This window comes from Numenius arquata, chromosome 24 (assembly GCF_964106895.1).
Source record: "Numenius arquata chromosome 24, bNumArq3.hap1.1, whole genome shotgun sequence".
Classification (NCBI taxonomy): Eukaryota; Metazoa; Chordata; class Aves; order Charadriiformes; family Scolopacidae; genus Numenius; species Numenius arquata.
The window spans coordinates 2416511-2439046 of NC_133599.1; the positions used below are offsets into that span (position 1 = coordinate 2416511).

The 22536-nt window shown below is 44.6% G+C and overlaps 1 protein-coding gene across 1 annotated transcript; it reads left to right on the top strand.

The window, feature by feature from the left end:
- Positions 1-3839: 3839 nt before the first annotated feature.
- On the top strand, positions 3840-15322 carry PM20D1 (peptidase M20 domain containing 1). The gene is made up of 13 exons (XM_074163420.1): positions 3840-4044; positions 5832-5918; positions 6527-6759; positions 8201-8287; positions 9052-9185; positions 9637-9756; positions 10326-10401; positions 10615-10676; positions 10917-10995; positions 12118-12189; positions 13032-13200; positions 13913-14012; positions 14819-15322. The coding sequence occupies exons 1-13, from the start codon at positions 3840-3842 to the stop codon at positions 14946-14948; spliced, it is 1554 nt and encodes a 517-aa protein (XP_074019521.1). The 3' UTR covers positions 14949-15322.
- Positions 15323-22536: the final 7214 nt, after the last annotated feature.

Consider the following 22536-nt stretch of genomic DNA (forward strand, 5'->3'; position numbering starts at 1 on the left):
GCGCACAGGGAGCCTCAGCGTGCGGGCAAACCCTCCCGAACAGACTCCTCTCTCCCTTCCCTTGGTGAAGAGCTGCGCTTCTACCTGGGGATACAATAAGTTTGCAAGGCAAGAGGCCGTCACACCTCTTGAACTGAAAAATTCCTCCCTCCTTTCTGCTCTGCTTCTGGCATTCAGAGCAATGGACTCTGGAGCAGGCAACAGAGATCTATGGAAGCAGGAACTCAGGAAATGCCATCTCATTAATTACAGAAGAGAAGCGAGTTCATCTGAAGGCAGGTGCCTTAACACATGGGACGATTAGTCATTATTGCCAAGTGCTCTCCTTTGTCTCCCATAACCACACTCCTCTGCCCACACTGACATGATGTAATTTGGGCATCCCCCTTCCTGCCTTTCCCTCTTCCTCTTTTCCCGACACAAGGAAACATTAAGAGCCTTTCACAGCTTTGTCTCACGACCAAAAGCAACTCTTGCAAGGTGGGGGGACGCAGCTTTGTAAGGTAATGCTGTTCTGAAGCGTGCACTGTCCTGCGGGGGGTCTGCACAGCAAGTGCAAACCTTGAGTTTCCCCGCATGGCACCAGCCCTGCCTCTTCCGTGGGTCCCCCTTCTCGGACCCCTCCACTGCTCCCTCTGTGACCACCATCCCCCAAACCGCTGCCTCAAACCTCTGCCCTCTCATCCCCCAAAGACCCCCGTACTCTATCTCAGTCGGGCTACTTTCTGGATTACATCTATTTTTTTCTTACAAATAGGACGAGTTTGTAATCAGAAATAAGGATTCCTTGTTACTGTGTGTTACACGCACACACTGCCCTGCCTGCCCGGCGGGTTGAGTCCGTGTTCAAAAGACCCAGGGTCCGGTTCAAATCCCCTCTGAAGTCTTTTAGGGATATTTCCTTGGACTGAACGGCGTTTCAGATAAGGTTCTCAGACTGTGAGTGGCATGAAAGCATTCACCCCAAGGGTATTCCGACTCTTCCCATCCTCCTCTTGACTGGAACAACTAAAAGATCTAGTCCAGAGCACGGATGAGTGCTTTGGGGAGGTATCTTTTTCCCAAATCATTTTGATCACAAGTAGTAAATTCAGGGACAGGGAAGGAAGCTCCTTCTGAACACTTCTCGTAATGCCTTAGATTCAGAGCAGTAAAACTGAAATTTGAGTGTATTTTATGCCTGCAACTAGGGGACAGCCCAAGTGACACACAGCTATGCAGGGCTTCTGGTGACAAGCTCTCAAATGGTCACTTGTGCAGCAAGAGACAACTCTTGTATAGTATGTGGATTTCCATAACAATTCCCTACTACATGTTTGATGATTTTCATTAAAATTCACCACAGACTGATGCTACCAGGACCATCTACCTCTCAGGCACACATGCCTGCCTCACTAACCCAGAGACAGACAGCTGAGATCTTAATCATTTCTAAAAACCTGACGTTCTTTTATATTTGAGTGATGCTAATAACAACTGCTATTTTAGTTTCCCTCGCTGATGCCTTCCCTTCTCACCCAGTGCTGATGTTGTGACAGTAATGACAAGATGACAATATAAAGCCTGAAAAATCTAAGCATAAGCCAAGGGTTAGAGACCCTTCTTCAGTGCATTTCAACCTCAAATATGACTTTTATGAAAATAAGGTTATAAAAAATTTAAGATAAAGACATGTACTGGTATGTCTTCAACTGCAATGAGAACAATTTCTTTTGTTGGAATTTCAAATCTTCCTACCAGGTATTTCCAGCACTCGGATAAAATGCAAGAATCTACAAGAAAAACCGAATAGAAATGGAAGTAATACTGGAGAGTCTGTTATCTTTCCATGAATGCAAAAAATAAAGAGCGGCCTTAATAATAAAAGTAAATTATATTTTTAAAGGTTATTTCTATTTTATTACTCTAAGATATTGAAAATATTAACAAGCTTTAATGTACAGTTTTGAAGTACATATACATTATTGAGCTGATTCACTAGCAAATTGCTAGAAGGAGAGAAAGTGGGGCTTTCCTACAGCTCCCAGATGTCCCATTTTTAAGGAAAATAGAGCTTCATGAACCATCATAGCTAGACAGCCATTAAAGGAAACATCAGGACCCTGCCAGTTTGGTTTTATGTAACACCTCATTAACTAAGTCACGATTTCTCTACCTCAGTTTCTGATTATGTGGTGCAGGAGAGAGTAATAAAACCAAAGGAGGTTAGTTTCCAAAAGGAAAACCCCACTACCTAATGGTTACTACTTATTTTAATCTCAGACAGCAGTGATTTTTCCATAACCATGTATAGCTTGTTCTATAAGGTAAAATCAAGAGATTAATTCTCTTAAATTATCTTTGAGGGTGATTACTCACGGTCTTTTGTTACTGCCTGAGAGCTCCTTTTACTTGCTCATTTGAAAAAAAGCAACAAGAAAATTGGTGCAATGGAACGAGAAACTGTCCTACAGTAGCTAATCAATATTTCTGCATCTCTGAGGTGGCATCACATAAAATGAGGAAAATTCCAATTTCCAGTTCTTCATTCAAGGTTAAGTACAGGAGGCTGATTTCACCATCTCGAGGCCTGACAGGATAAACGCAGGAAGCCTCAGGGCAACAGACCATGTATAAAAAATAGATTGTATTTCTTGAAGTTCCTACAAGCGTAATGGACAGGATGTCAAGAGAGAGGGTTGAAAGTAGCTGCAGTGACTCTGCTCTGCGATTCCGATGACCCGGGAAGAAGGATACCTCATTTCTGTAGCCAATTCTGGCAATAAATGTAACGCCAGTGGGCAAATGGCATCGCTTGGAAGCACGATGTGGCTGGTTCAAAGTCTTAATTTCCAAGTGCCCAGGCAAGAGAATTAGGGAAGCTCAAATTCACGCTGGGGTAGAAAAACTTTGATTTCCAGTGTCCCGTTATTGCTTTAAAAGTAACTGCAATGTGGATGTGTAATGGCTCTGAAGCCTTACTTGGTAAACGCATGATGTATAACCAGCTCAGAAATGTTTGTAATTTATTTAATTTAATATTGGTTTCATTCTTTTTTGATAATAAAGAATGTGTGAACAATCATCTGCTTCTTCTGCTGATTCGAGAGCTGCTCCCACCTGGTATTAAGCACCACAGAACAGCTTATGCCATGGAAAGATAGGATAAATCAACAAATACAGTACAAGACTGATGTAAAGAAGGGAACAACAATTTTTCCATCATGCTCCCTGGTGAAGCCAGGCAAGAAGTAACGTGTTTTGAACACCAGGCGGGTGCAAACCCTGTCAGGAGCGGGGCTGGCACAGGCCGGGACACAGCACTGTGTCCTACTCAGGCCTGACCCTCGGCCTGGTCCTCACCAGCATCCCCTTGCCCAACTTGTGGCCCGACACTGAACCCGGGGATATTTATTCCCCACGGGTACCCCTTTTCCCCCTCAAACGCCCCAGCATTTTGGGAACAGCGTCCTGAGCCCCAGCGCTTCAGCCTGCAGCAGGCTCCAGGCATGGCCCAAGCCAGGGTGAGGGGGCATTCCCATTATTGCTTGCTCCTGTGTGCTGGAAGCCCCTCATGGGGGCCAGACACGGTTCGCCACGGCTTCTCAACGTCCCCTCGAGACAAGAAGCAGGAAATTTCACGGAAGAGAAAAAAAACGAGCCCACCCTAACCACCCGCCAGCCGCCATTTCAACTCTGCCGCGGCGCAGAACTACAACTCCCAGGAGACCTCGCGGAGGGGGCGGATCCAAGCCGCCCATTGGCCATCTCCTCGGGCGGGTGGGTGTCTATTGGCGTTCGGCCACGCCCGTCCGCGCCTGGGCGGGGCGCAGGGCAGCGGCGGGCAGAGTCCGCTGGGGATGGCGGGCGGTTGCGGGCGGCGGCGGGCAGCGGCCTGGGCCGTGGGCCTGGGGCTCTGCGCGGGGCTGCTGGCGCTGGTGGCCGCCGTGCTGCTTCGCGCCTACCTGCTGCGCGCCCCGGCCATCCCCCGGCTGTGGGCGCGGCGCGGTAGCACCGCCGCCTTCAGTGCCGGCGAGAGGCTGGAGCTCAAGGAGGCGCTGCGAGGTGAGGGGGCCCGGCGGGCCGCCCTGGCTGGTCCCACTCTCCAGGCCCACCAGGCCTCACCGGGGGCCTGTAGCCTGTGTGCCCCCCCTCCACCTCCCTGTCGGGGATTGTTTCCCCGGTGTAGCGGGCTGGGGCGTCCCGAGTTCGCCTTTGGGGCCGCCGCGGCCTTCTCTGCAGGGAGAGAGGTTGGCATCAAGGGCTGGCGGTGGGTATGGGTGGGAACGGGGCAGCAGTGAAGGAGGACACTTCCTCAGGTACTTTCCCCTTGGAGGAAATGAATTGTTTGTTCTCCTGAAGCCAGCTTTCTTCCCGTGTTGATTTTCTAAAATGTTTCCATCTCCTACATGCAGAATGTTCCAGGCAGCCTGTCACTGCATTGCTTGGCATCTCTGTGTCTGCTGGATAAATCACTGTTGGGTTTTGTTCCTTTCTTGCTGGCTGGAGCCTCGCACACCATCTCGCTGCAGGCAGCCTGTCCCTAACAAGTCATGGTGTGTTTGTGCTCTCTGACACAGTGTTCTGCACAAAACTTGGAGGACGTTTAGATCTCATGAGGGTTGGCAGTTTGCAGGAAACCACTCTGGCATGAAGCAGTGGCCCTTGAGCGTTCAAGTAGGGGGTGGGGTCTGTAAATCTCACGTTGTTGGTTTGGAAGATTCATTGCCTAGCAAATTCTGTTGAAATACTTTTTAATGGGAAAATGGAGGGATATACGAGATACTTATTTCTGTGTTTCTTTTGTGTTTGTTCAGCCTGGAGAAAAGGAGGCTGAGGGGAGACCTCCTCGCTCTCTACAACTCCTTGAAAGGAGGGTGTAGCCAGGGGGTGTCAGTCTCTTTTCCCAATTCACAGGCGATGGGACAAGCGGAAATGGGCTCAAGTTGCACCAGGGGAGGTTCAGATTGGATATTAGGAAAAATTTTTACATTGAAAGGGTTATTAAGCCTTGGAATAGGCTGACCAGGGAAGTGGTTGAGGCACCATCCCTGGAGGGATTTAAAAGATGGGTTGACATAGTGCTTAGTGATGTCGTTTAGTGAAGTTTTTTTATCAGAGTTAGGTTGATGGTTGGACTAGATGATCTTAAAGGTCCCTTCCAACCCAGACGATTCTATGATTCTTGAATAATACGCAGCCTTTAAAAGAATCTGTAACCTCACTTGACAGATGCTCTTAGGAAAGGCAGCTGTGGTTGGGCCTGTGTTATACCCATGTTTTGCATGACAGTGACTCAGTGCTGAGGAGCAGCCTTGTCAGACCCTGTTCAAATGACAGAGCAGAGTAGAAGGAGCAACAGAAGACCTGTCCGTTTGTATATCTTTAGGGGTTGGAGCACAACAAAAGAAGGTGCTGTAACAGTCTTGCAATCACAACCTGACTTACTATTGAAAAAGAACTTTGAATTGCCAATTAAGCTGCCTGCTTAGCTGCCAGAATAGTTTATTACTATGAGGAATCAGTTCAGCTTAGCAAAATGCAGCTGCTTCTGAACAGTAGCATTTCTAATAAAATCCTTCAGCACTTCAGGATGAAAAATGGGGTTGAAGTATCTAGAGAAATACCTTGGCTGAAACTGGAAGGAAATACTGGTGTGCTGCACATGCAGAGCTCAGTTGAACTACAGCAGTCTTTTTTGATAGTGGCAGCTCTTACTGTCCTTGGAAATAGTCTTTAAAGCCTGGAAAAGATTCAGGAACATAAATATTACTTTTCCTGTTGAAATGCAGTTCAAGTATTGTTAGACTGATTTGTGTGTCGAATTATTTCTATTCTGTATTTCGTTGAAGGTGCTATTAAAATCCCAACTGTTTCCGTATCTCCAGAGGACTTGAATACAACTGCCATGGCAGAATTTGGGAATTACATTCAGAAAGGTACTAAACTTTCATTCTTGGCAATCTCTGCTGCTCAGTTTTGGTTTTATAACTAAATTGAAGAGAGTATATTTGGTTCTTGAATATAATGAAAGAGATTTTTATTTTGTTTTTCCTCAAGAAAAGACTGGCAAAAATGGCACGCATAAGTTATCTCTGCAACAGGGTACTTTGGTGTAGCAATGGCCAAAGCTACAACAGAGGAGGTTCAAATGTCCTTTTGCAATGGTGGGTTTTGGTCCCTGAGATGGTTAAATGACCTTGCTATTTGAGGAAAAAAAAAAAAAAAAAAATAGGAAGACTACCCCTGTTTCAGCCTGCTTTTTGGCAGTCCCGTCGTTGCTACCTGGAACGCAGCCGCAGCTCTGGTGAACAACAGTTCCTGGGTTTGCTTAGGAAAGCCTTAAATACAGAGTGAGGTGGATTGGTAGAAGTGTGAGAAGGAAGCTGCGCATCTGCTTCCTGAAGCAAATTTGTTGTGGTCAGTCTTATTTACAGTGCTCTCCTTGAGGCTAAATAGATGACTACTCTATGGAGTATATAATGATAAAATTGGGCGTTATTGTTAACGTTTCTTTTTCATGTGTTTTTAATTTTTTTCTTAACAGTCTTCCCGGCTGTATTTTCTTCAAAGTTCATTCAACATGAAATTGTTGGGAAATACAGCCATCTCTTTACTGTTCAGGGTTCTAACCCTGAACTGATGCCCTATATGCTGCTTGCACACATGGATGTTGTGCCTGCTCCCCCAGAGGGCTGGGATTTCCCTCCTTTCTCAGCTGCAGAGCACGAAGGTTTCATCTATGGACGAGGAACGCTGGATAACAAAAACTCTGCCATAGTACGTCGTCTTGGTAATACCGTTTCAGAGAGATGCAAAACCTGAAAAAGGCAGATTGGAGGAATCTGTTCTCTTCAGATTTACTGTATTATCACCCTTGCCCCTCTTCAAATGCAGGATGTTACTGATAAATTCCTAAGCCCTGCAGTTTTCTCCTAGCTTTTCCTAGAGATGGGGTGGTCTTTTACTAGGGAAGAAAGCAGAGTTAAAGCTCTTAGAAGATACAGAAAAACATATTCACAGCTGCACATGTATTTGGTTAAATGCCATATTTAAATTTTATGTCAAATGCTGTGTTTGAAATCTGGGATAGACCTTTTAGTTTTTCTCAGGTGTCATACGGACATTCAAAGCAAAACTTGGCCCTTTGAACAGGCTTGATTTTCAAAATAAACTGTTTATTTATTACAGTCAAATAACCTTGTATTGTTTATTATCTAGTCTGTGGCAGAGCTGTTGTACGAAGTACATTTGGGAGGAATAAAGTACAAAAAAGGTTGATCTGTGGAGGATTTCTCATTTGGGAAAAGGTTGATGGAAAAATTAGTAAGGAGAATAGTCCTTTGTGACTTGCAGGGATTTCTTCCATGGCAGCCCTCTGTTGAAATTTAAACAGATGTTTGCGAACCAGCGTCACGGATGCTGTGGGTGCTTGTTGCGGCGTAGGCTGTACTCCTAGAAAGTTTCTTCCAGTTGTTTAATCATCAGTTTCAAAGCCTGGCAATTTAAAACTTTGCTTTGGTGCTCCCTTCTACTGTGATCTGCACAATTAACTCCACAAACGGACAATAAAAATCAACGATTTCAATGAACAAGGCAAAATGGGTGCTGACAAGGTAGAGGTGATGTAATTTCTGCTGAAGTGTAGAAAATTAACTAGCTTAAATTGAAATAAAAGGAAAGGTGAGATGAAAAAATACAGCAAATGGTAGATTTCATTTCTTGTTCTTCAGATTAAATTTCTCATTCTTCTGTTTCTGTCTTCTTAGCACTTTTTGTACAAAACATACTGCTTATTAAAATAAATGGATTTGGTAGCTCAAGTCAGAGCCAAACTGTGTGTAGGATAGGCGGTTTAAAGGAACAGTGAATTCCTTGGATAATTGTAGCTCTGTGGTGCTTCCTGTGCAGTTTGTCACTGACTTCAGCAGCAGCAGAACAAGCCTACACTGTGTTTTGTGTCTGTACACTGACACTGTGCAGCACACTTAGTCTTAAGCATTATTGATCAAAAATATTGCAGTGTGTTTTCCAGAGAATATGAATATCATCAGTAGGAGTTGGAGAAATAAAAGCTCGACTGTGAACAGGACAAAGTCTCCTTAAGGGCTGTGAATGCGTCCGATTTCTTTTACACTGCATTGCATTCTTTTACATTTATTCTCCTCACTAACACACAGGAATAGTACAACACATTATGCTTTTTTTTTTTTTTCTGCAGGCTATTCTGCAAGCCCTAGAATTTTTGCTGAGAAGAAATTACAGACCCCGCAGATCTTTCTATGTTGGCATTGGACATGATGAAGAGGTATTTTCTTTCATTTTATCAAAACACCTAGTTGTTTGCATTGTTCATGTATGTAGCAAGGCTTAATTTTTAAACATTGTTTAGCTAGAAAGTCTTTCCTCTTTTTCTTGGTTATGTGAGTAGATGCTGTGTCAGACACGTGGTCATAGTTACATATTGATTGTTTGGCTTTAAGTGACATTGACAAAGGGTTTGGTGTGATGAGCAAAGGGGAAAGAACACAGCAGAGTGTTATTTCAAATTCTTTTCTGCATGGAAGGTGCAGCAGGAGTCACGTTTTGGACTATGTATAGCACATGAAAAGCTGGCTTAAGATTTACATGGTTGTTCTAGTTGATCAGTAAACAGTACAAAGAGACAGTTGAGGTGGTTGTGTTTACTCATTTTCAAAATATAAAGACAAAGAATTGTTAATAGTTAAAACGAATACCTCTTTAAAATGACTAATTAACCTGTGGAGCTTATAGCTCTGACGTGTCATTGCATCCAAGAACTAGTAAGATTCAAAACAACATTCAGTGACTCGTGAATGGGAGCGTCCCTCAGCATGGATACAAATTCATCAGCTACTAGGCCACTAACAACCTCCAGTGAGTTTTGCCAGGAAGAATCTCATTGATGGGTTGCCCTAGAGCTGTTCACTAGTGGATTTCTTGCATTCTTTGCATTGTAGCACTGGTCACTCTCAACAGCAAAATGTTTTCCAGTAGTCTTCCCGATGGCATGGCATAATCTGACCAGTTCCTCTGACTGGTTTCTCATAGGTGTCTGGTTGGAAGGGAGCAATGAAGATTGCAGCTCTCTTGGAAGCGAGAGGAGTGAAACTCTCCTTCTTACTAGATGAGGGAAGTGCGATACTAGATGGCATCATTACAGGAGTGCAGAAGCCAGTAGCTGTGTAAGTAAGAGAGAACACAATTCACTGTGATGGAAGCGATCCATTTTCGATAATTAATCTGTGAGAAATGACCTTACTAATGTCAGTGAAATATGTTTTCAAGGCATGTGGCAGTGTTGACATTGCTAAAGCTACAGCAGTGGCACAAAGTGCAAGCCAAGGACCTCTGGAGTTGCTTGCTGTCCATCACGGCTCTGCTGACAAAAGCAGAATGTCCCACTTAGTGCAGGCATGTTAATTGTCTGCTGTAGAGTCTGCTTGCCGGCGAAGCAGCCAAAGACATCAGTCCTCCAAACACTTAGAAATTGTGTTGAGGATTTGTCGTTGCTGCTGCTTTGGTGTTTTTTATGCATATTTGCATATGCAGAATATGCAGTTGTTTTTTTCACCTATACTCTGTGCATGTGTATTTGGAGTTGCATTAATCATTTATTTATTTATCATTGACCAGAATTGCTATCACAGAAAAGGGTTCAATGACACTGAACTTCACTGTGGAAAAAGAGCCAGGACATTCATCCTTTCCTCCTAAGGAGACAAGTATTGGCATTCTTGCAGCAGCAATGTCCAGGTGAGAGCTTCCCTGTTGTCTTAACACCCAAGACAGTCACGCAGACTCCTAAGTCACTGATGCGTGACTTCCTTTTTTTAATATTTGTATTTGGAGTATTTTGCAAATTCCCCTTATTTGTTTGAAATGGAAGTTTGTAGCTCGCTTTGAAGGGCAGAAATGCAATCCCCAGCAAAGGGACAATTGCCAAAAGTCTGGAGCGTCTTTTCACTTCAACTGTTCTAGTGTCAGTTGATTCCTTGAAACCAAGACAATTGGTGCATCATGGTGTCTATCATCGTTTACTCTGTAGCGATAGAGATTGCTTACTTTGGGTTGCAGAATTTCTCTGGCATTTATTCTTGCACATTCCTGCTACCTCTGGCTGGTAACTAATCCCAGCCACAAAACATGGTGTAAAGTCAGAATGTGACTGGGTAAATCGTCTCATTACATGTCTGTGTAGATATCAAATTGGCTAATATATACATATTTTAGAAAAACTTAGTATGTACAGATACGATGGAATTTGGAGCACTAATAGCTAGAGATTTTTTTTAAATTTCCAATTTTGATTTGCTTTGCTGTAGACTGGAGCAGAATCCCTTGCGCAATCTGTTTGGCCACGGGCCAGAACTCATGACAATGGAGCACCTTGCATCAGAGGTGAGGAAAGAACTGTAATTTCATTCTCAGATTTTCATATTAATAAGTAAAGAGTAACTCAACATATGAATTTAGAGCATAGTGATGTAGTTCTCTGGCCCTTCTCCCAGGGAATTCTTTCTGCTGGAATTAGTTCAGCCGTAGCCAAGTGCCTATGCTGTCTTCTTGAAGACTAGAAACTCTCTGATTTGTGGTTTTATTTCTTCCACTTAGTTCAGGTTTCCTCTCAATCTCATCATGAGCAATCTATGGCTGTTCTCACCTATTGTCAGCAGGTAAGAAAATATATCCTTGATGACCGTTCCCAGCCTGTCATTCCTAAAAGATGAAGACCACAAGCCATTTCTGGTCTTATAGTTTAGATAATGTCAGGACTTTACTGATCATAACCACATTGTTAATTGAATAGGCCATCATTCACCTTATTGCCTCTGTAATTGTGGCACTTATGTTTTATCGATATTAAACTTTGAAAAATTTTTATTTTGGTGTGTGTTTTTTTCTTTTTTTGTCAGAGTTCTTGCCTGGAAACCATCCACCAATGCCTTGATCCGAACTACAACAGCAGTCACGATGTTTAACGCAGGAATCAAGGTGGCTTCATTTTGATTTTTGTCTGTGTAGTACAATGAGACAATTAGGACATTTGGTTTCCACCTGTGTATATCCAGCTGTAAGATCCGTACCAGCCCTGGTCTTGGACACTGTGTGGTGTCACCACCAGTCTCATTTCTACTTTACATGTGGCTTGGATGTAGCTACAGTTGAAAATCACTTCCTTTCAGCAGTGCCTGATCTCTGTAAACCACTGTTAAGATTGTTTACATTTCAGGATGGACAAGAAAGAGTGTTTTCTGTGTAATCGCACAAAGTACCAATGACAGTATTTGAAGCTGTTGGATGTGGTAAACACTTCCCTCGCCCAGGTGGGGTCTTGTGTTTATGAGCAGAGGTCTGGCATTTGCCTTCATTTGGGTAGGGTTAGTGTGCACCTTGGACTGAGAGATAACCGGTTCTGGCTGATACAGCCAGATCTTGTCCTGATAAGGAGGTGTAGTTACCCAAAAATACTGTAGCCCTGGAAAATAAACAGGCTGTTTGGTGTGTCCCTGAAAAAAATCTGCTACTGGAAAGCATCACTGGACAAAAAAAACAAGATACAGTGGCTGAACAGTGACACTGAGTGGCTGAACAGTGACACTGAGTGGCCAGGAAAGAAGTGACACCCTGGTTTCTTGGGGTTTTTTCTGAAGATTACACTTTTTTTGTTTAACAAAATTACAAATATTCATTCCGTAGAAGAGTTACGTGTCTTCGGTAAGATGACTTATTAAGCGATTTACGTATCTCATACTTGGGGAAAGATAATATGACAATGAGGTAAAAATATTGCTTAACAAAGCCAACATAAACTTTCAGAATTTCTCAATATAAAGTTTCTGAAGGGAGAGGTCTTATCTCAAGAGGAGAACTTATAGATAACAGTTAACTTCATTTTTGTTGAATTGGTGAACATTTCTTTGTGTAGTTACCTGCATTATAGATGAGATTTACAGCATTTTAACAGTGTGGAAAGAGATACCACACTTGCTGTTAGTAGAAACAGTGAAACGTTACTCTGAGGCCTGGAGTTGCTTGAGCAGTTTCTGGGTTTGCATTTGGCATTTCAGTCAGTTTTTAACTTCCTTTTAAGTCTTTGTCCTGCGTTTTTTCTAGATAAATGTTGTCCCATCTTCTGCAAAAGCCACCGCGAACTTCCGGATCCACTCTGCAGAGACGGCCGCTGAGGTACTGGCTGTACCCCCGGGCGCGGGGTGTTCTCCATCCCTTTCTGAGCAGAGCAGCACTTGGCCGTTGTGGTTTATAAGAATAGTCTTCATCACTCCCTGGGTTCATACAAGCAGTAGAAGGGGAAGGTTTGGGAGTTGCTCCTTCACGGAGACTGTCAGAAACACAGCTTATCTTACTCCTTTTCTCCTCCTTTGAGATGGATTACAAAGTGCCTTGTTTTCTATGGCTTCTGAATGTGGGGCAGAGAAGGAGGCAGACCAGACTTGGAAGCATGCCTTGCAGTTCATTGAGCAGATTTCAGGTCTTTTTGTGCCAAAGGGCACATGGATCGTATGTGATTGTGGAATGGAAGCGTTAAGGTTTGTGAGCTGTGAGAATATGGCCATCTTGCACACTTCAGTAGGTGTGACGTGCCTGTCCAGCCAAGGACAGCTGTGAGACATTGTCAGTAAGTAGTATCTTCCCTTCCCGAGACTTTGCTGAAGGTTCACCTCTCTGGAAGCTTCTTCTGGATTATTTACTCGGATGACCTAACTACCAAGTAGGAGCAGGCTGACAACCTGCCTTTCAGGACCAGAGCAGTTCAGGAATACCTTGAGACAGTGATTTGCATCTGATTGCACGGGGGTTAAAAAAATTAGCTTAAGTATCAGCCATCGACCGAGTAAGAGGAAGAGAGGCTGCCACACAGTTCCAGTCCTAACTATGCATCTGTATTTCAGCCATAATCGGCAGTTCATGGACAAATGTTTACTGGAAAGTGGAACGTTTGCTGACATCCCTAGAAGGGATGCTCTCTCGTTTCTTTTACTTATTTAATCTCTGTGTTTTACCCATAGGTGCTGGAGGCAGTTAGAAACACTGTTGCTGATGACAGAGTGAAGATTGATGTAGTAGATGCCTTTGACCCGCTCCCCATCAGTCCTTGGGATGACCAGACATTTGGAGTCCATATTTTTCAAAGAACCATTCTGGATACGTTCCCAGATGTTGACAGTGTAGTCCCAGGTAACAGCAAACACATGATGATTATTGTTTCCTCTCCAGCTTCCACCCTGCTTTTCTCTCCCCCATCCTCCAATATTGACTTGTTTCCATTTTCTGTGTACTTCTCCACCCCAGCTGTTAACTACTGGAAACAGCTGGTTTTTCCTCTTTTTATTCCGTTCCCTCCTTATGTTTTAAAAGTTTTAATGTTGTTTTTTAGTAGTGGAAGTAAAAAAGCAAACAGGAAACTGACAGAAACAATGAGCCTTGAATTTGGCTCTCTGCACATACAAAGGAATCTCTTCAGGGAAGAAAGGAATTGTGAGGGAGAGTAGGAGGTCTTCTTGCTTTAGCTCTTCTTTTATTGTTTCCATGGCTGGCAAAGCCATTCCTGCTTTTTTGTATTGTTCCTTCCCAGCCCCTTCCCTTTCTCGCAGCTCCTTCCTAGTGCTGTACTGTTTGTTGGACTGCAATTGGAAGCTTAAACTTTAGTGGAGGCTGAGTAGCATGACTGTTCTTAGAATGATTGAATTGTATGTTCAGCTCCTCCTGTTCGTGAAGGAGAGAATGTTCTTCCAGGATGTACCAATAAACTGTTTCCAGTGATTTTGCTTTTGGTGTAGCTGGGGGTTACATAGAAGTCTTATCAGATGCCTTTCCTTTCTCCTGGAAAAAGTGGTGGTCATTAAAATTGCTGCTCTCATGCATAATAATCCTGAGGTTTGTTTTCCAGGCACGTGTATTGGAAACACAGACAGCAGGCATTTCACTAACGTCACAAATGCCGTTTATCGATTTAACCCACTGCTCTTGAAATCAGACGATCTTCCCAGGTACTGTGTTCTGTCTGAGTGTGCGCAGCTGTTTGAGGTAGGGACTAGTGCAAGAGAAAATCGATCTGCATTAGGCAGAAGAAGGAAACCCAGCCTTGTATACCTTGGCGTGGTGGTGGTGGTGCCTCACGTTCTGCTAGGCCACCCATTTCCTGCAGATTTGGGTGCTGCACAAATTAGGGGGTGGTAATTACACTGGGAGAGTGTTAGGCTTTACTCTTCTTTACTTGAAGCACAGACAAGACCTTGTTTAGGTGTCCCATTCAGTAGTACAGCAATGCTGGGAAGCTGATTGGAGCCTTTAAATACCCCAGCAGTGGGAAAAGTGGTGTTCTGGTAATTGGCATTGTTTCAGAGATTTATCTGTATGTATGGACACATGCCACTCTGAATTTATTTGCTCCTTAAAGCTGGAAGCTAGGTTTCCTGCAGTAAAGTGATAACAGAGAATGCCATCGTGTGAGGGATTGTTTAGTACTAGATTTGTCATTTTATTGAGGTGGAGATGGTACAGGAGTAGAGTGTACAGGACAGTGACATAAATGGCCAAGAAATGGGCAGAGAGCTGGAATACTGTTTTTTCTTTTCCACATAACACCATGAACTTAGTTGTTGTGCTCTGAGTCTTAGAATCAGTAAATTTGGCTGGCCTGAGGAACAGATGTTGCCGACAGCGCAGTATTTGGTGTACATTGCTGTATTTTTATATTGTGCATTGCTTTGTGAAGTGACAGGCAAGTGGTGGGTGTATGCAGGTGGGTCACAAATGCACACTGGAATGAAAAACATTCTTCTTTTTCTCCCAGGATCCATGGGTTGAATGAGAGAATCTCGATTGAGAATTATGAGAAACAGGTCGAGTTCCTCTTCCAGCTGATTAAGAACTGTGATACTGAGAAGCTGCCGGAGCCTCACGCAAACTCCCACGAGCTATGAGAAACACACTTGAGAAGAGCGGCTACTCAGGTGGACTCTGGGATGGCAGGGGATGGGCCGTAAGGTCCAGTTGTGTGTTGCCTATTACCTACGTCTGGAATTTGGCTTTTGTATATTGTGGTTTACATACAGATGGAAAAACTGATAGTTGCTGCTTTAGACAAATGTACGGTTTGCTGGAAAGTGATAGGAACCTGGACAAAATACAATGAATAATGCTGATTTCTGTTCCTCCCTGGTCTGACATGCAGCCATTAGTCTGATGGTATTAATTTTTTCAGTGCTTTCTTTAAGTGTCTGAAATTGGTAGTCACTTAAAAATTCTAAGCTATAATCAGCAGTCACTTGCCTATCAGTAAAAGAGGTGAATCGTCCTGTGTGTGCTTTTGACAAACTCATTTTATACAGTTGATTGATTTTTCATAAATGATGTGTCTGTCAAAAGCCCACGTGAAAGATTAGTGGCGTGGTGTAGGTTTCATGTAATTGGTAGAATTACACTAAGAGTTTGTGACGCTGCTGCTCGGTCTGGGCGTCTCTCTGGGTGATGGTCTCAACCAGCATCAACAGGGCTCTCAACCAGGGTTGGTGATAACTTGGTACTGCTGAGTTCTCCCATGCACGCACTGATTTCTGACTCTTTTAAAATACTGAGCTCTGGAAGTTCTAGCTATGTTGCTTTAACTGATGTTCCCCTCATCTCAGAGGTGCTAAAAACTTTTCTTCCTGTCTTTTCAGTGTCTTGGTTTTTTTTTCTGTCTCACTCTTCGGTATGACCCAGGGTCTGTTGTGCAGCGGGGTGTCAGAATAAGGAATTGCAATTTTAAATAAGAAACTAAATCAGTGTTGTCTGCTCATGCGTATTCTCTTGTCACTGAATTGGTTTCTGTAGTGTGTGTTTCTCTTTTGCTCCTCTGAGAACTTGATTGGGAAAGATGGTGAAGCCCTTCAGTTTCTTCCAGTTCGTGGGAGCAGAGAGTGTGCCTTTGCTGCCCGTGCGAGTGGTTTTCACTTTACACAGCGCTTCTATTGACTCGGCTCTTTGGGAATCCTGGTGTAAGCAGGCCATTGATGTTGACTCTGTTTCATCTTGCACTTCTTGCACTAGCATGCCTTTGTTAGCACTAAAGGGTTAAGCATTCTTTTGGCCTTGATAGTCTCTTTAGTTGGAGTTACCGATATTAATTAAAGAATTAAGACCCAGATGTAGCCAAAGTAGAGACTGGGTGAAGAATGCTTTGTTATGCTGACACGCACACTTTGTGCTGTGGGTTCTAGTGCAGTTCCTCCTGTTGCACTGTTGCAGAGCTGTGTCTCTCTTTTTCAGAGTTTGAAATGCACACTGGAATGGGCGGTTGTTCTGCTCCAGATTCATATTGTAAAATGCACTGGAATGTACAGGAAATACCCTGAAACGTATCCTGAAAAACAGTGATGGAACTGGGATTCCTATTCTTTCCATTCACCGTTCTCTATTTATTTGCAGTCTGATCTTATCAGTATGGCCAACGGGGTAAAACTGTATCAATCTACTAAATAATTGAAACCAGATCGGCATTTTTATCTAATAAAACGAGGAATGTGGATTCTTTTCTGATAATTATTTCATCTTTTTATGTAACCGTATAATTGCAATGAAGTCATTTCCACACCTGATTCTACACTAGATCAAGTCGTAAAGTTTCCATCAAAACAAATCCACATATTTTCCAGCCTGCTTTAATCTCAGCACCCTCCCTGGTGCTCCCCTTTCTGTACAAAATTAGCTAACTCTGTTTATGCATTATTAGGTAGTAAGTAGCTTGCATCTTTTACGGTTTATTGCATTTTGTGTGTGTGCCCTAGCGTCATTCATTTGTTTAGCCACACGTCTGTGGCTCTTTTGTGAAGGTGTCATTCATCTTGCAAACTCCCGTTGCAGACACAGCAAAAGTGATGTGTCAGGGTACAGCACAGAATGAAATACGTCCCTGGGAGTGGGAGGTAGAGGAAAATTGTTTGGGTTTTTAGACAATTGAGTCGAAAGCCTTCACTTTGACTATGGCAGTATGGGATCAATATTGTTTAACATCTCATTAATGACCTGTGCTGTCCCATTACCCATCCTCGGCAAGTTTGCAGATGATGTGAAACTGGGAGGAATGGTTGACTCACCCGATGGTTGTGCTGCCATTCGGAGGGACGTCGATAGGTTGGAGAAATGGGAAAACAGGACTCTCATGAAATTCAGCAATGGGAAGTGCGAAGTCCTGCGCCCGGGGAGGAATAATCCCATGCTGGGGACTGGCTGGCTGGAAAGCAGCTTTGCAGAGAAGTACCACAGGGTCCTGGTGGACAGGTTGAACATGAGCCAGTAACGTGCTCTGGAGGCAAAGGAGGCCAACAGTGTCCTGGGAGTGAAGATTAGGTGATGTCTCAAGGTGCCTTCCAATCTCAGCCATTCTGTGAACCTGTTGTAGGGCACAGGCTGCAAAAATTCTAACTGGGGTCATGCTGTTGTGCAGTGGAGGCCGTGTTGTGGTGGTGAAGGTGGTTTGTTGCCTGTCATAATAGCAAATGGGTCCTAAAGACATAAAGCATCCTCTATATTTTGTAATCTGCCCCCAACCAAAAATCACTCATCTCTGTGTTTTGGTGAGGATTGTTTTCTTTAGAGGACATTCATCTGAAGATTCCTTTTGCTGCTGAAGGAAAAGTGAAGGGCAAACAGCGCTGGGGAGACAGGGTTGGTTTTGGCAGGTACCGTGCAAATGTGTGCCATGAGGCTTTGCTAATGCACCTTGTTGGGAGCCTCGTTAAGTGCTGCTCGTCAGCCAATGCTGAAATCATGCAGTGCCTCTGCATTGAGTAAACGTTCAACAGAGCTTTACTGCAACCTGAAGCCACTGAGTTGAAGTGCTTGAAGCAGATCTGTCTTGTAGGATCCGTTGGTGAAAAAGCACATTCCCCACTTCTCCCCATTTTTCCCAGTCACTTCTGATAATCGTCTGTGCTTTTTTTTGTTCAGCAGCTTTGCCCTTAGTATTCCTAAGCCTCCTTACTTTATCACGTTAGCTGCCGTGTCACGCTTATCTGGCACAGTTCTGAAGGGTCACGCAATGGTTTGGTATGTGCACAACCTCTCCTGACAGAACAGCTTGCTTTCCACCCTGTTTTACTGCTCCCGTGATATGTTTTCAGAGAATGTCTCTCATCTTGAGTGGTATTTGAAATCTCGGTGTCATCCTGTAAATAATAGTGTCAGGATGATGCGCTGGCCTTTTCTGCTAAGATGGTATACAACTTCGCATTGTGTGAATAGTTACTTGATAATGCCAAGTACATCATGAAAACACAGATTAATAGTTCTGTGAGCTATTCTTTTTTTATTTTTTAATGAGTCACTGTGCTCTGAGCACGTAGAGCAATTACCTCTGATTCATCAGAGAAGGAAAAGCCTGGTTTTCTGCTCTGAAGACACATAACTTGGTGTCACACCTAATGGGGTTTTGAATGCTGTTTGTATTAGTCCAATTCGGATGTGTTAACGTGGTTCTGTGTTATATCCATAGCAACGTCCTTTTTTCTTCCTCCTTTGTAGCCAAGTCTACAAAGCTGCTGTTCTTCTGACAGCTGTTACTCAAAGTAACCTGTCTGTAGTTGTCCAGCCTGCTGGCTGGCAGAGCGGCTGATCTGGGGTCATGCGGGCCTGCTGCATGATGGAGAAAAGGTCACATTCCACACCTGCATTTTCTAAAGAAAGCTCTGTTGCTGGCCTCTATTTAAAAGGACTTGGATTATTTTCAGCGCCAAGTGACCACTGAGAGTTCAGGCACCGAGCTGGAGGAGAATGCAGGAACAAGGTGTTTACGAAGTTGTTTCCTCCAGCCTTGCATTTGACACTTGCGTTCTTGGCTCCTCTTTTGCCGTTTTGTTTGGAGCTGGTGAAATCCAGTTTCTCAAGCAGGTGCTGTAGAAGCTTCCCCACTGAGCTCAGCCCGTGCCACCGAGCCTGAGCCGTACCAGTGCTGTAGAGCAAGACATCCACTGAGGAATTTGAAGGCTGCTCAGTATGTGGTATCCTTTGCTGTTAGAGAAAAGCAGCCCTCAGCTCTAGCTCAGCCTGTCGCCCTTAATCCTGACCTTCGGTGGTCTTCAGCACTGCCTGCTGCTGCCAGGTTGAACCCTGCACGGGTTCTTGCCAACGCATTCAGTCCTCATCGCAGCTCCTATGCAGAGGAGCTGAAACTTTTACAGCCATATTTGTCACTTTAGTCCCCAAATTCAGGCTCTTGCAATAACCCTTTATAGAAACTGTGCTGCTGTGACCTGTGAGGTCTGCAATACAGCATTGCTAGTTGGATGCCAGCATCTCTCAGTACCCATAGCAAGGCCAAGAGGCATGCAGAAGTGCTGCCCAGGGAATTATTTTCCTTAACTGAACAACAGTGTTGGTCGTGTGTCGCCTGAGTTGCTGTGAAGGGGGCTTGGCTCCGCTTTCCGGTTCCCCAGCTTGCCAGGGCAGCAGGGGCGGCGGAGATAAAAGAGCTCAGCGTGGTGGGGAAGGGAGGGACCCGGCTTCACTCAGTAGAGATCGCTCCGGCTGATTTCAGAGCTGTGATGGTGGGCCCCAGAGGAAGCTGCAGTCACTTCTCAGCAGGAAGGAAAATGACCACATGGAAGGGTGGTTAATGCAGGGGGTAGGGGACAAAGGGTAAATGCTCTTTGTCACTGATGGATTTACCTATGGGTTGGTCACGGTCCGGGCAGTGGGGTATAAGAAGCAATGTGCAAGTCGTGTAGCATATCCCAGGAGGCTTTTCACACATCTTTTAACTTACATTTTTAATCCAACACGATTGTATGGCTTAATGTAGCCCTGTAAATACTCGGATCACTTTAACACTGCGGCTGATCTTCCACTAGAAAGGCAACCACATGGAGGGGCCTGGCTGCAGTTCAGTCATTTAACCAAGTAACCAAAAAAGCTCCTTCTAGTTCATGGCAGGAACCCCCTGCTTGGTGACTGTGCTGACTGTGTGTCAGTGCTGAGGCTCTCCACGTGCTCCCTGTCCAGTTTCCACAGCTACAGCAGGTTCTTTTCATGTTTTCTGAATGCTGAGGATGATTAGAGAAAGGCAGCAGTGGATTACCGTCATGCATTGATCCAGTGGCCAGAGTAAGGGGTATGAACTTCTCCAGAAAGCCCGTAGGAGAGAACCTGAATGTTTTTTTTTCCAAATTCTAACTGTAATGCAGCCACTACATCTGGTGTGTGCGTATCTAAACTACCTTTAAACTTAGTAGCTCACTTGCTCAGCTTAGTCCAGCTTCAGCATAGGTCTGAGATCTGAGAAGCTCCATAAGTACTCAGGAAGAATAATTACGATTTGCCCTGGAGCACTTTTATCCTTCCAAGTCCACTTGGATTTTTAATCATTACTACAGTACCGTCTAGTTGTATGTAGACATCAGAAAGGTCAATCCAATGTCCTCCTTGGGATTTTTGCGAAGTGAGAGGATCTTCATGGAGGAGGAAATAGGGGGCAGTTAAGAGATGATTTTCATTTATTTTTGATCATCACTTTTTTTTGATACTAGCCTCTGCTCTGTTCAGCCTTTTGGTATTCGTGCTTTCTTCGGCCTGATTTCTGAATATAAATGAATTTTCAGTTTATATCCGGAACAAAGCAGAAATGTGAGGCATGTCCTGTGTCCCTCCGTGACAGGTGTCCGCGCTATCACTGGGTCATCAGCTGCTGACACAGGAACCAGTGGCCTCGTGGAACGCAGGAAGCGAGGACCTTTCAGCTCCTCTCTGCCAGATGCTCTCACGTGGCAGAAAGCCCTCGGGATGTACCTGACTGAGGTTGACCTGTGTTTGTCACAGCAGGCACAGCACGTGGGTCACACCTGAACACAGTTGGGAGCAGTAGTCATTTGGACCTTGGAAAAAGGGTGGTGATGGTTTTGTTTGCTTCCAGGCTGGTAAAATGCAACTTTCGTGGTCTGTGTTTCTTCTCCCATATCAGGACCAGATTAGGGTCAGCTGCTGATGTTGTTGCCTGCCCTCGTGAACTGCTTTTGCTCCAGACTGACACCTGGAGGGGTAAGTCATTATCCGTAACCTATTCAGTCTTTGAGTTTTTCTGTTGAGATTCCGGGTTACAAGAAATTTAAGAGTTATGTTTCCTCAGAATCCTTGGTCAAAGGCAGCTGGGACTCCATTCGAATCAGCGTTTAGATGTGACAGTGGTGGAGCTGGAACAGGGAGCAAAGAGTTTGACAGGACACTGTCACATTCTATGTTAGGCAGGTTTTTTGAATGACTTTGGCCAAACCACTTTATTTTGCTGGATTCTTCTGTGAAAAGGGGATGGTCCTCCTACCTAGGCCATCACTGAGAGCTTGCCCAGAGCTGGATGGCTGTTTACGCGGCTGCTGTAAAACACATGGGCACAACGTTCCGTGATCTCGTGTATCTCGATGGTCAACTCTTTCCTTTCCAAGCATTTTGTTGCCTCTGGTACCTGCTGCCCTGCAACTGGAAACCCGTTTCCTGCCCTTTCATCCTCTGCCTTTCTGATCTCTGCGCGTCAGCGTCGCTGGTGGGGATTTTATCTATTTCTGTTTTCTTGTCTTGGGCGGCTTTTGTCTCTGCATTTCCACTTCCTGAGCCTGCAGCTGGTCGGGCTGGTAATCAACAAGGTCACGTTTTGGTGCGCGTTGTTTTTAGGGTGGTGGGGGAAGATACAGATTTTCCAAGCCAGGAAGGAAAGATGAAGGCGGAAAGAGAGCCCTACGGAGCAGGTTTATTTGGACAAAGGAAAAGGGAGGCCAAGCTTGGAGGCAGGATTTGGAACTCCAGTTCCAGCCTGAGTGTGGAACTGCGCTACGGCTTTAGTTAAGACATCATCTCTGTGTGTCTCGAGTTTTCCCTGATGTCCCTTTGCCAGTGTCACAGCAGGAGGTCCTGAGAATTAGTGAAATGGCTGCAGATGCTCGTCACCCCTTGAAATAGGGGGTTCAAGCAGACTGTGTGGCAGCAGTTGGGTACTTCACACCGGTTACTGTCCCACGGTGAAAGCAGAACTCTGCTCACCTGCTCCGGAAATTCAGCTTTCTTAAGAGACACGTTTGCAAAAGGTTTTTGGGCCTGAGGAAGTTAAAAGACCTAAGTGGGTTTATCTGAGCGACGAAGCTGGTGAGGGGTCTGGAGAACAAGTCTTGTGAGGAGCAGCTGAGGGAGCTGGGGGTGTTCAGCCTGGAGAAAAGGAGGCTGAGGGGAGACCTCCTCGCTCTCTACAACTCCCTGAAAGGAGGGTGTAGCCAGGGGGGGTTGGTCTCTTCTCCCAAGTCACAGGCGATGGGACAAGAGGAAGCAGCCTCAAGTTGCGCCAGGGGAGGTTCAGATTGGATATTAGGAAAAATGTTTACACAGAAAGGGTTATCAAGCCTTGGAATGGGCTGCCCAGGGAAGTGGTTGAGGCACCATCCCTGGAGGGATTTAAAAGACGGGTTGACATAGAGCTTGGAGACAAGGTTTAGTGATGTGGGGTTTTTTTTGGTTTGTTTATCAGGTTGATGGTTGGACTAGATGATCTTAAAG

Bases quoted from the DNA above. Each gene is read 5' to 3' on its own strand.
- PM20D1 (XM_074163420.1), top strand. From the start codon at position 3,840: ATGGCGGGCGGTTGCGGGCGGCGGCGGGCAGCGGCCTGGGCCGTGGGC. The intron at 9,757-10,325 runs GTGAGAGCTTCC...GCTTTGCTGTAG, and splicing joins CTTGCAGCAGCAATGTCCAG to ACTGGAGCAGAATCCCTTGC. The intron at 14,013-14,818 runs GTACTGTGTTCT...TTTTTCTCCCAG, and splicing joins AAATCAGACGATCTTCCCAG to GATCCATGGGTTGAATGAGA.